This window comes from Carettochelys insculpta, chromosome 7, assembly GCF_033958435.1.
Source record: "Carettochelys insculpta isolate YL-2023 chromosome 7, ASM3395843v1, whole genome shotgun sequence".
NCBI lineage: Eukaryota > Metazoa > Chordata > Testudines > Carettochelyidae > Carettochelys > Carettochelys insculpta.
The window spans coordinates 70,088,479-70,102,303 of record NC_134143.1 but is presented as its reverse complement, the minus strand read 5'-3'; the positions used below and the strand labels follow the sequence as shown (position 1 = coordinate 70,102,303).

The 13,825-nt window shown below is 43.9% G+C and overlaps 1 protein-coding gene across 1 annotated transcript in view; it reads left to right on the top strand.

Moving 5' to 3' along the window:
• CFAP58 (cilia and flagella associated protein 58) overlaps positions 1-13,825 on the top strand; it is a 119,790-nt gene that overhangs the window by 21,451 nt on the left and 84,514 nt on the right. Inside the window, exons 5-8 of the mRNA XM_074999683.1 lie at positions 1,391-1,585; positions 4,836-4,973; positions 8,028-8,187; positions 10,308-10,390. Of these exons, the coding sequence (XP_074855784.1) occupies positions 1,391-1,585; positions 4,836-4,973; positions 8,028-8,187; positions 10,308-10,390 (576 nt within the window). The remainder of the gene's footprint in view (positions 1-1,390; positions 1,586-4,835; positions 4,974-8,027; positions 8,188-10,307; positions 10,391-13,825) is intronic.

The window sequence follows — 13,825 nt, the reverse complement described above, 5'->3', positions numbered from 1 at the left end:
ATATCTGCACTCGGGATGCATGCTCTGTTGACAAGTCAAGAGAAGCCTGCAGTTTTTGAGGGTCATCATACCTTGAATGTGTTGTTCCTTCTACAGAAGCCTGGTGGAGGTGTAGAAGGCTGAGAATAAATAAGAAGACATGTAAATGAGGAGAGAACAAGGGGATAAGGGATGGTGGGTGCATACTCAGAAAGGAGGCATTCAGTAGGGGAAGGAGAGGTGAAAGAAAATAATATGAGTGCTATTTGCAGGGGACAGATACAGCAGAAAGATGAGGAGTTGAGAATGAGAGACCTGAAATTTACAGCAGGAAATTCTTGCTAGCATCAGGATTTCTTGTCTGGAACAAAGAGTAGAGCAGGCCAGGGATCATGCTCTGTTCTGCCATGTAGGACATCTGGATTCCATACCAAGTCCTGGCTTCTTGCTTCCAGAGTGGAGAGTAGATGATAAAAAGCAGGGGATCACTGCATATCTGTGCAGCTCTGCCAAGGATGTGACCCTACTGCAGAGGTGGGAAGGGGATGAGCGCAAGAGACAGCCATCACACTTTCAATGCCATGGAAATCCTTCCACACCACATTTAGCTTTCAGACATTTACTGGGGGAAGACCTTCCCTAGCCCTTAGACTCACAGGTATGTTTTATTCTTCATCGAATCAGACCCACTGCATACACTTGGCAGATCTTCCATCTTCCATCCACTGGAGGGCAATGTTACACAAAAGCCATGCCTGTCTCAAAGCTAAGCACAGTTACGGAAGGTCTACACTAGACCTGAAAGTCGATCTTAGATATGAAGTTCTAGCTACGAAAACTGCGTAGCTGGAATCAACTTATTGAAGATCGATTTACTGGGCCACCTGGACAGAGGGCAATAAATGGGAGAACCTCTCCCCTCAGCCTCACTTACTCCTCACAAGAATGAGGAGTAGCAGGGTTGACTGTCAAGCTCAGACGGTTTGATTTAGCACGTCTCCAGTAGGTGTGCTAAATCGAACCCCGGAATATCGACCCACACTAGGTTGATCTTCCATTAAGTATAAATGTACCCTTGGGCTAAGTCTATACTGATACTTAAGTGTGCTGCAACTTTCTGGTTCAGGGGTGTGAAAAACACCCCGAGCCCCAGTGCAGCAAGTTAGAGCACTGTGTAGTGCCCTTGTAAACCAGGTGCAGCTTTTAGTACTTAGCTACCCCCTTCAACGGTGGTTTACTGAGAGTGCTGGGAGAGCTCTCCTGCGTTCCTACCATGGCCATGTTGCTGTATTAAAGCACTGCTGTTTTTAAGTGTACACAAAGCCTGATTAAAAAACCCTGCACTTGATTTGTCTGAATAAAAGACAGACAAGGCCCTCACTTTCTTTCCTCTCTCACTGTATGTCGGCAGTTCCAGCAGGAGATCCAGATGCGTCAGAACGAAGCATCACGGGAGTCTCGAAAGAAGGACAAACTGGAGAAGGAGCTGAAGCACATGCAAGTGGAAATGGACAATAAGCAGAGTGAAATAAAGGCGCTGCAGCAGCATGTATTGAAGAACAAAGAGGAACTCATAAAACTGGAGCAGCAGCTTAAGGAACAGAAGGTACAGTCATTTGTTCTGTTATCTCCCACACAAACTGGGACTAATATCAAAGTCAGATATCAGACACAGAGGAAATGAGATTGCTCTTGTAGCGTTTTCATAATAGGAGGACGGCTAGAGAAAGCCCATTAGATCATCAAGGTGGTCTCTCTCACAATGGGCGAATTCTGTCACACTCTGGCGATGTCTACACTAGCCCCAAACTTCGAAATGGCCACGCAAATGGCCATTTTGAAGTTTACTAATGAAGCGCTGAAATGCATATTCAGCGCTTCATTAGCATGCGGGCGGCCGCGGCACTTCGAAATTGACGCGCCTCGCTGCCGTGCTGCTCGTCCCAACAGGGCTCCTTTTCGAAAGGACCCCGCCTACTTTGAAGTCCCCTTATTCCCATGAGCTGATGGGGGATTTCGAAGTGCCGTGGCCTCCCGGATGCTGATGAAGCACTGAATATGCATTTCAGCGCTTCATTAGTAAACTTCGAAATGGCCATTTGCATGGCCATTTCGAAGTTTGGGGCTAGTGTAGATATAGCTTCTAAGACTATAAACAGATGTCCCGTTGAAATCAACAAGTAGTAGTGCCTAAAGACATGGCAAGATCTGACCGCAGAATCATGATGTGTGATAAACAGACTTCTTATACTCTGCCCAGAATGCAGATATGTTCTACTTCAGTTATGTTAGTGTGTTAGCCTGGGGTTTACAAAGAAACCCAAAGGATTTAGGTGCCCAAATGCCGATGAAAGTCACGAGGATTAGAGTACCTAACTCCTTTAGCCTGTGTTGAAAATACCAGTCTTGATGTTTAAATACAGATTAAAATAGTAATTCACAACAGTCCAGTATTATTTTTTTTATGGGCAGGTTGTTTATTTCATACTTAAAAGGCTTTCATTTTCCACCTGCTTGATGAGGATTTTTAGGTCTCTTCTTGCAAAGATCACACTGATTGGGACCAAATACCCTTGCAGCTGGAGTAATGTAGTGGCCAGAGCAGCATACCATCAGTCTGAACTCTGAGGTTGTATTCGCAGTTCTGCAAAACACTTGATGTGCTGTATTGGGAAATCTATCCAGTTAGATTTCTCCATCTGCAAACTGAAAAAAATTACACACACTTACCTTTCAAGCATGCTAAGAAGTTTAGCTAAGTGAATATTTTTGTATAAACATTATAAAGTCTCTAGAGAAGTATGAAGTATTGTCTGAAGTTTTTCTATTTTTTTTTAAACTAAGTACTCTTTTCAAGCCATTTTCTGGCAAAGTCCGAAAGCAGTGAAAGTAGTTTATATCTTTCCTCCATTTCCCTTGACTCGGAAAAGTGCCCAGAGAAACAATTTCAGTAAATAGCATAAAAGATCTAATAATTGTAAAGCAGTGTTTCGTCAAGGGAAACTTTCCCAGGAGCTGTGTGTGTCTTGCAAATTTATGGCTCTCTCATCTCTTTAGGACTGAGTCAGTGTTGGTAGAAGCCTGAGATGTTTTCATTACTTCAGTATAAAGTCTAAATAAAACACAGTTCACGTGAAGAGTTGATGGGAAAATGGGATGATTTCTCAGTACAGGACTCTGCCTGATGCAGTCCTTGAGAACAATTCCTGGATCCACCAAACCCAGTCCATGGTTTATTAGCTGGGATACACCCAAGGGGCCCTTATTGCAACCTCAACCTGCTGTGTCATATCCTTCTCTAATACTTTCCTCTCCCTTCTATACTCTGGCCATGGCTTCTTAGCTGAGGTTTTATGGAGATGCTACATCAGAGAAATTCAGGTCTGTCTGCATTCAGCAGATTCAATAAAGAATCCCCTTTATGGTCATTACAGCTGAGTCCTGGCCATTGTTCCCTCTATGTTTTCTATTCATGGCTGTGGCTACACTGCATTGTGCTGTTGAAAGCAGAATGCAAATGTAATCACGATCAAAAATGTAAGTAAAGTGCAGATTTACATATCTCATGCCTCATTTACATATTCTCACATGATCGCATTTCTGGAAGAAGCTTTTCTGGAAGCAAAAACAGCCATGTAGATGGGGTTCCTTCAAAAACAAACCCTGTTTTTGAAAGAGCCCTTCTTCCTGAAACAAAACATGAAGACGGGTTCTTTTGAAAATAGGTTTGTTTTTGAAGGAACCTCCATCTCCATGGCTGTTTTTGCTTTCAGAAAAGCATCTTCCAAAAGTGTGATCGCATAAGAATATGCAAACGAGGTGCAAGATATGTAAATCTGTGCTTCATTTGTATGTTCGATCTCTCTCATTTGCATTCCACTAGTGGCAGCCCATGTGTGTAATAAATTTTGCTGTGTGCACTGAGGCATGTGTGGATGTGCATCACTGAGAGAAACACAGACTGTTGGCTGTGGGTGCTCTGCTAATCAGCTGGGTAGCATTTGACTCTCTCCTGAATGGCCACCCAAGCGCTCAGCTTACAGGGAATGCTAGCTGGCTCTTCTATGCTGCAGAAGTCACTCTGCTCACTTCCTGTATTTCTCTCTTCTCCCAGCACACGACGGGGTGGGGAATTTCCCCTCCCACACACACTTTTTTTTTTTTAAAGTGTGGTACATATTGGTCTGCCACACATGGGTGTTTGAAACAAAAGTACCATCATAGATCTTTCCTCACTTACAAAGTAATTTCTGCCAGGGGGATCCCATCATGCAGAAGAAAAGTCTGGCAGCTCCAATATTGAAATATATGTTCTCCTTATAAACCATGAAACTGCTATTCTGGACTGTGGACTGAAGACAGATTAGAGGGGAAAAATGGCTGTGCCCTGATGTCAGCAAATGGTGCACTCAAGCAAGTATTTTAGGAATATAAATGCAGGATTTGCTTGCTAAGATAGAGATCCACCCCCCCCCCCAGCTGAGTGAAATTATTTGAATCTCCTACTCATTTGCAGTGATTGGAGCAAGTTGCTGGGTATGTGATGCCTGCCAAATGGCAAAGAGGCATTAAAATATTTATCCACCACCTGCGAGGGAGACTTGCAAAGCTCCCAGAAAAAATGATGCTAACTATGTTATTCATTAAAAGTTGTCATTTTTCCCAGCCACTGAACATTTATCATATTTCTGAGCACATTAATAATTTCATCAGGGGTAAAGAATAATTTCTATAAAGACAATAATCTTCAGCAGCTCTTATGCCCCTGGGAGACTCTAGGTGCTGTGGCTCTGTCTCTGTAGATACATTAGAACTAGATTAAAAAGAATTAACTGGATTGTTTCGTAATCTAACAGATTCTGAATGAAAGAGCTGCCAAAGAACTCGAGCAATTTCAGGGAAGAAACTCTAAACTCCAGCAAGAGAATGAGCAGCACAGCATGGCCTTCGAACAGATAACACAGGAGAACCAACAGAAGACAATGGAGCTGAAAGTAAGTACCAGCTCCCATTTGCATGGCATCAGCCTTAGCCCCAGGCTGTTGTACTACTTGAGGCAGGGAACTTGTTGGTGAATCTCTTTGATTCAATACTATACCAGCACCCCTGCCTAGTATTAGATCATACTGTGTCAGAGGAGACATAAAAGAGTGGTCCCGAGAGCCTGTGCTCAGTAACGTTCTCACAACATTTTTCACAAAGGCAAAATCTTTTTTTTTAAAAAGATAAGCTGTGCCTTCTTTCATGTTTTTATAGTGATTAGCCCTTGTGAATGCTGGTGGAAATGAATAATGTATAGTAATCATCCCAGCCAACTTTCAATGTAGGTAATGACATCCTGCTTACTTAAATTTCTTTTTTGGTATCAGTGGATGAAGTTAAATACAAATCAGCGTGTATTGAAGGGTTAATGATCTAAACCAGTGTTTCTCAATGCGTGGTATGTGTGCCCGTAGGGGTACGTGAGAGACGTCCTGGGAGATACGTGCAATAAAATGCTCAGAAGGGCTCAAAATTTTGAGGAGTAAAGGGACTTTGAAATTGCCTAGGCACTTCCAAGTACCGGCGGGTTAGCTGCAGCTACACACAAGCCGGCACTTCGAAGTTTAACACTTCAAAGTTGCCGTGGGGGAGAATTAGCTTAATGAAATGCTGCATATGTAGCACAGCACTTCATTAATAATCTCCTGACACCCTACTTACCATTCTCCCTTTGAAACAGGGAGGTCGTGTAGACAAGCCCATGGTTTTTAAAGCATTTCAAGAGCTTTTGGAAATGAAATGCACTGTAGATGTTATTACTATATGTCTGCTGTATCTGACCTCCTCCAGTCAAGAGCATTGCTGCAATTACAACACTGGCTATATCAGAAGACAGAACAGAAAACCAATAAGGTATCAAATGTTAGTAAACTACAACTGATTCAGCTGAATAAAGTAAGTCAGTTGCAGATAGGAAGCTCTTGCAGTGGGCACTGTTTAAAACAATGAAAACAAACTGAAATAGATGTGTATGAAGGTCCGTCCAGAGCTAGTATAACATCAAGATCCTGTTCTGAAATCGCAGTGAGATTTCACTGCATGGGTTTGTTTTTCTGTTGTATTGCAGTGCATGCTGGAAGGACACTTTTACTATTGAAAAAGTAGTTTACTCTGGCCTTCAGGTTAGCTAGCATAATTGTTATTCCCAGTATCATCTTTGTGTAATATAAAACATACCAAGCAACTTGTTCAAAAGTGATCTGAGAACAGAGTTCAAGGTGGGTGCATGCGTAACCTCCACACACGTAGAGGTGGGGTACCCTATCCTCTGTAGTGGCACCTAAACCACTTGCAGAGATAAAAAATGAGTCTCCTCTCCAGGCTTAGCTAAGAGTCAGATGGCTTTCAGCTCAAACTGTAGCAGCTCCTGCACTAACTTCCAGGGGTCCCACGTTCAAGTCTGTCCATGGGCAGCTAAATAAAGGCAGGTATTAGCTACATAAAGGCCTAATCCTCACTTCAGTGGAGGTTGAAGCTAAACATTTCATAGGACTATGTGCACAGACTTCTGAAAATTCATTAAGTTCCTGTCCAGTTATTTATTTGCAGTGGGGTAGCATGTGGGTGCCCAAGTTGTAGACCATGACTCTGTTATGCTGGGAGCTATAGATGGAGCCAGATCCTGCAGCATACAAGCACCTCTGTCACAGAACTGAGCATCCCTAGCACCAAATGATGTATGCCTATTCCTCGATTTATGAATGTAATTCATTCAGTAAAAAGGTGAAAATTCACAAATGGAAAATGGAGCTGCCAACAGAGCGCTGGCTGTGCCATGGATGCTCGGATGAAGGTTAGCTCTTCGTTGTAGTGAACATAGCGTTCGTAAATTGAGAACTAGATATAAATTTACATGATTCATTGTAGTGAAAATTCATAAATCGGAAGTTTGTAAATTGAAGGATAGGTGTAAATAAATGTTTGCAAATTTCTTAAAATTCAGCATTTGTTAGTAGGACTTGGGCTCACTGAGCTTCTCATGAGGAATTGCACCTCATAGGATGACAGCCCAGGAACGGGGTGGCTCTCACCTCTCGTGAGTGCCCCCAAGGGGTCAAATGCATGTCTTCACTGACTCAATTCAAAAAGTCTCTTCAGTAGCTCAGCCCTGCAGTTGAGTAGTGAACTATGTGGAGATACGTACACACTTCATAGAGCTGGAAGTGACCTTGAGCAGTCAAGTCCCCCTGCCCTCTTGGCAGGACCAAGAACCATCCCTTTTTTAATCTTTTTGCCCCAGTGTCCTAAATGGCCTTCTCAAGGATTGAGCTCAAAACCCTGGGTTTAAGAGGCTAGTGCTCAAACCACTGAGCTATCAATAATCAAGCTCCTGCTAGGCTATCCATCTAACAGGGGCCTACTGCAATGCCATCAGTAATGTCTCTCTGTAGCGGCACTGCTGCAGCTCCAGGACAGCTCTATATTTATTTCTTAGTAAGTGTGGGGATTACTTCTGCACTATTGATTGGTTGCAATCACTAGTGCAGTGACCACTACTGGCAACATTTTAGTGCCAGGTCTTGGATCAATAGTTTCATTTCCTGATTCCATAACATGATGTGGACTCAAAAATTTGTTTTTTAAAGCTGTAGATAAACACAGGCTGAGGAGACAGCTTCCTGCTTTGTAGAATCAGATCATGCCAGCAGTCACCAGTACCTGATGTTTCAATGGAAGACAAGGCTCCTTTTATATAATCCATTGAGCCAGTTCAGTGTTGTGTATGTAGACTGAAATTGGAATTCTTTACTGATCTCTCTTATGCCCTGAAGCATGAGATTTGATTACCTTATTCATTGCCTCTGCTGTCTTTTTTTAAAATGATTTTAATAGTAGTGCAATTCTCCACTATTTTTTCCCCTAAATCCAGCCCCATCATTTACCTGTGGTGTCTGGTGCCACTGTGTCCTGTATGTAAACTATAGGCTAAATAAAAAAAGTATTTCCTTTTGCTACTTCTGATTAGATTGTCTTTCACACCCTCTCTCCCTCCTGCTTCTACACAGATGCGAGAGGATGAGGTGACTCAGATGCGTCATGACATTTCAAAACTCTCCAAAGTAAGAGAAGTTATCCAGAGAAAACTGCGTGTGGCAGAGGAACAAAAAGGTGAAGCAGAGCATCAGAGGGATACCCTGAAAAACCAAATCTCTGGATTAGAGAGAGGTAGGAATCAAAGAGCTGTTGTGTTGAGTTGCCATTCTTATTTATTATGTTAACTCAGTGTGTTCCAAGTCAAAATCAGGGCCCTTTGCTGCCCAGTATGGGACCACATAAATAGTAACTCCATGGGCACTATGACTGAATCCCCTTATATATGTCTCCTAGTCTATGGAATTTTCATGCGGTGCAGCATGTGCTGAGTAGAAGCATAGTGGCCCTGATTTGCAGTCCTGTTGTACCAGTTTAGCTGGCACTAAGGAACATTTGGCAGGTGCACTCCTTCTCACTCCAGTAAATACCCTTACTAAGGATGTCTCTGCAAGTCTGTGTTACTGATGCGCCACCACATTGCAGAAGCATCCTGCAACTGGCTGTGGGATGTTTGGAGGAAGGCACAAGCAGGGAATTCTCCTGCCCCAGAACGCTGTGCCCTAAAATGGTACCAGTACATAGACAACTCCAGCACAATGTGTTAGTAGACTGAATTATAGCGAAGTGCTGAACTATAAAGCCCCATTCTGCTACGGGTTGAACCTCTCTAGTCCAGCACTCTCTAATCTGGCAACATTCGGGATCCAGCGTGATTTTAGTTAGTTAGATAACTATTTGTTGTGGGTGTGGCCAAATGTCCCATGTCCCAGAAAATTTGTTTACAGCCACCAGTTCTGGCTCTCAGTGTTCTGTGCTGTTATTTAGCTGTAATTTACCCCAAAATGTCTTCTAAGAGCCAGTAAACAGTGGGAGTGTTGGTAGTGTGCTATACAATATTGACCTCTTGTGGTCCAGCAAATACTCTTTTTTTTGGCACAAGTCAGGTCTCAAGGCTGCTGGATTAGAGAGGTCCAACCTGTATTTACCTCGTGTGGATATGTTGCCTCTGTAAAAGTTTCCCTGTGGTCTGTCTAGTCTGTAGGTTTTATGCTGCACTGATTACACACATAGGACATGAAGTATTTTATGACTGTGTAAATGAACATTTTTTCTTTCATATTTGTATCTCCATAACTGGGAAAGGAAAGGGTCTCTGTCTGGGAGGACAGCCATTCTGATCTTGCTTCGTCAGACTCGGGCTTATGCTCATATTGGAGTACTGGGGAGTGGGCAGGCATAGCCTGCCCACAACTAAAAGGCCCCTCTCACAGTGAGGGGGGGCCTACTAAAAACACCTGGTCCCAAATAAATTCGGGGGACAACGAAGGAAAGACTCGGACTTATGCTGGGAGGAAAGGGAAGAAGACACAGGGAATGCAGATCAGTATTTGAATGCACAAGAAAGACAACAGATAATAATGTGCCTCCTTGGAGCTCTGATTGTTCTCATGATTCCAGTGCATTTTGTTGCATCTCAGCCTTCCCAATATCAATATGTGGATTTCTCTTTCAGTTTTGAATTATTACTGACAAAAATTTCCTCTTACTTATTTATAATGATTTAGACTTCTCTGTATTTGGATGAAAGACTAAATCTAGATTGCCTTAAGCAGGAACAACTCCAGAGGAGCCAATGTCTTACCTTTGTATGTCTAGAGTGGATTTGACTCAGAGGATTAAAACAACTCTTTAAATCTAAATCCCATATTATCACATGGAATTAGTAATTTCAAGAGACTCACCACTGGATGTCAATCTTGAGATATCTTAAAATGTCCCGATTTTCAGAGTGCTCAGCATAAGATGAACATTCAGCTCCTTTATGGCAATGGTCCCTGTAATCATTTCTATCCATTGCAGATTTTTTCCATCCATGTGTGGAATAAGTTTTTTATGCGTGCCAAGGCATTTGTGAATGTGCATCACCAGAAGACACAAAAGCTGGCTGTGGGCACTCTGTTAAATATCTCGGCTGCACAAGTGCCCAGTGTCGAGCAAACACTGTTTTACGGTGTCTCGGGTTAAAACCAGAGACACCAAAAATCACTAGTCACTTTTGAAAATCTTGGTCTAATGCTACTCGTGTGCCTTAATATAGATTTGCATCCCTAACTTTAGACACTGGAATTTGCAAATATACTTCATAAATTATATCTCCATTTATATAATAAAGCCTTTAAAAAAGTCCCAGAACTTTGTTTTGCCAGCTATGCAATTTGAACCAGAGTTTATAATTTCTTCCTTTCTTTTAGAGTTGGAGATTGCGAAAAAGCAGGCAGAGATGGATAAGAAAGCCATAGATGAGTTGGTGAGAGAAAGGGACATATTAAACAAGGTGAGCTTCCTTTGGTGACATTGGTAAGCAGATATCTTGCCTTGAATATAGGATGTCTGTCCTATGCTTCCCTCCCTGTGCGCTTTACTGTGATTTGAAATCACATTATGACCTGAGAACACAAAAGGGACTTCTTAATATTAGCATATAAAACAGCAGGGGGCTCTAAGTGTTACATGCATTTGCCTTTATTGCAAACATGTTATTTAATGTTCTAAGTAGTTGATTACTCCTCTGCTTGTTGTAACTACAACATGTCGAGTTTAACGTTAATCTAGTCAAATTAAGGCTGTGCTAATAAAAAACACACCATCTGTCTGCCTGAAAGTCTTGTTTGTTTTTAACTCTGATCTCTCCTGCCACTATTTAGATTTCTTTCTAATGCTGATCATTCTTCATGCATCCAAGTTTCTCAAATCAGGAAATAATATCTTGTGCTTATGGGTATTTCTGAAATTGACTTTTATAGAGCTGATTCTTCAGCTTCCTCACTTGGATGAGAATCAAACATTATTCTGCATCCTCAATGAGTCTGTTACAGAGCTGCCTGTTGAAGAGGGAATAAAACTGGCTCTTACTTTTGCAAGATGTTTTAAAATGGTATTAGGAAGAATAAGCCCATTGAATTGACATGTTGGTGTTCTGTGTTTGTTCTTCCTCTGTGACTTCCTGGCCAAACTTGCTTAGTACAGCATGATTAGTAGAAAAAGAGTCTGGAAGGTGTTTGGACCAAAAATTACTTTTGTGACTTTCTGCACATATATATCTTGAAGGTGGCATGTTTCCCCGCCATCATCATTATATTGCCTCATGAGCAACCCTCTCTGTTCCCTGTGAAATGCAAACACCAGTATGCCAGCTTCCAATTCAAAAATACTGCCGCATTCTAGAGCCCTGCAGCAGGACTGAGATCCAGGGTTCCCTCTACGTTTTTGCATTCCTGGGCAGAATAAATTTTATATACACCAAGGCACATAGGAATGTTCATCACCAGTAGAAATATATGCTGCTGGCTGTGAGTGCTATGCTAATCAGCTGGGTGGCTGCCTAAGTGCTCAGCTTACAAGGAGCACTCCTGGGATCTTGGGGGGTCTCTTAAGAACCCATTCCCGTAATAGTGGGGGCAGGTAAAAGTACTTTGTTGCACCTGGGATTGAGTGGGCAAAAACCCCAGACTGCAGTAATTTATGGGAGAACACAAAATCTGTCATCAGTTTGTCACACGTAGACTTTCCGCCTGCCAAGCAAGGTTTTCATTTTTTTTTTAAATAAAGGTTTTAATATTTACATTTCAGTGAGGAAGAGCTGAAAATAAGCTGGTGCGCTGCAGTTTGGAACTCTGGCAAGGAGCCAGCTAGCTGGGGTGCTCAACTGTAGGAGGGGCTGTGTACTCCCAGCTGAGCCTCTGAGGCTTTCCTGTAGGCTGCTGTTCAGGAGTGCCCCATAGCGGTCCAGGAGTCCCCCAGTCCTGGACACCCCTCAACCAGGGTGCAGTTTACCTGTTCTGCTTGTGGCTCACCATTCCCCTTCTGTCACTGCCAGGGAGCAAGAGGAAAGTACGTAGCTTGCCTGCCTTCCTCTCCCTCCTGGCTAGTGCGGGGAAGGGGCAGAGGAGTAAGTGACCCATGCTGTGCACCTTCTTCTTGCTCCCTGACAGTGATAGAAGGGAAAGAGCAAGCAACAAGCAGCACTGGTAGGAACTGGGGGAGGGGCTTCAGCCCCCCGCAAGGGCTCCCTTGTCCCCCTACTTCCCACCACACTTCCTGCTGCCCTGAGCCCCTCCTCAGACTCCCACACCCTGACTCTTGCCCCATGCTTCAAGCCCCCTGCCCTAACTCCTGTACCCCCTACATCCACACCTCCTGCCCTGTGCATCCCAACACGCACATCCAACCCCTTACCCTGAGACCACTGTACTCCACCCCACACTTAAATTTCTTACAGGTACTGTCATATCAAACCCTTCCTGTCCAGAGCCCCCAGGGGGGAATGTGGGGGCAGGGGAAGGGCAATACAACAGTACCTGTAAGAAACTTAAATTACTTTCATCTCTGAAGAGAAATAGAAAGAAATGTGGTGTCTGTTCGAACAGAAGGAAAGGTTGTTTTTTTTTTTCAACGTAGATTAACCAAGATTGGTTTTATGCTTTTTAGTGTTAAAACACCTGTTCTGTTCTGTTCTGTTCTGTTCGAACAGAAGGAAAGGTTGGTTTTTTTTTTCAACGTAGATTAACCAAGATTGGTTTTATGCTTTTTAGTGTTAAAAATCATGTTAATGTAATACATTAACTGAGGCCTGTATTCTGTTTTTTAAGTTGCATGGGGAAATCTGTCTCTCTCGCGGGATTTGTGGGATCTAAGGTTTGGGTGGGAGCAGGATGAAAATGCAAGAAACAATGTGGGAATGGGTGGGAGCGGGATAATAATCAATCATCCAACACAGGGCTGTTCCTCTGTCCTTAGTGCAGTGATCCCCAAAACCATGAGGTGTAACCCCTTGGGGCATTCAGAGAAATGGGGGTGAGGAGAGAGTGTCAGCCAGTCCCACTCTGCCCCTAGCGCCATTCCAACCCTGCCCCCAGGCACGGCCCTGGCTCCCGGCTCCTGCTGCCACACTGCTCCTAGCTCTGGCCCCAGCACCGGGCCTCAGCTCTGACAGCAGCTTGGCCACAGTTCCACTCACAAGCCCGCCCCTGCCCCCAGCCGTAGCCCTGGCCTCAGCCGTTGGCTCCTGGCCCAGATACGCTTTTGCCCCTGGCTGCAGCCTAGCTTTGGATCTGCTCCTGGTGTTGGCTGCAGGTCCAACCCTGCACCCCATGTATCTTATAGTCCAACTACAGCCCATAGTTCGGCTCCCAGCCGTGGACTCTGGCTTTGTCCTGGCTGCTGGCTTCAGCCCCATTCCTGGCAGTAGCTCTGTTCTCAGCCATAGCCCCAGCTGCAGCTCCTGCCCTGGCCTTGGCCCCTGGCCCTGGCTTCTCGTGTGTGTGTGCATTGTTATCGGCTGGTCCCAAGCATTGTTATACGCTGGAGACCGACTGGCTCAGCAGCAGTACGATGGAAAGGGACCTAGGGGTTATGGTGAATGAAAGGCTGGATATGAGTAAACAGTGCGCCCTTGTAGACAAGAAGGCTAATGGCATATTAGGGTGCAATAGGAGGAGCATTTCGAGCAGATCTAGAGAAGTAGTTAGTCCCCTCTATTCGGCACTGGTGAGGCCACATCTGGAATATTGTGTCTAGTTTTGGGGCCCCCAGTATCAAAAGGATGTGGATTTGCTGGAGCAGGTTCAGCAGAGGGCAACAAAAATGATTAAGGGTCTGGAGCACAAGACCTATGAGGGTAGGCTCAGGGATTTGGGCTTGTTTAATTTACAGAAGAGATGACTTAGGGGTGATTTTATAGCAGCCTTCAACTTACTGAAGGGGAGCTCTA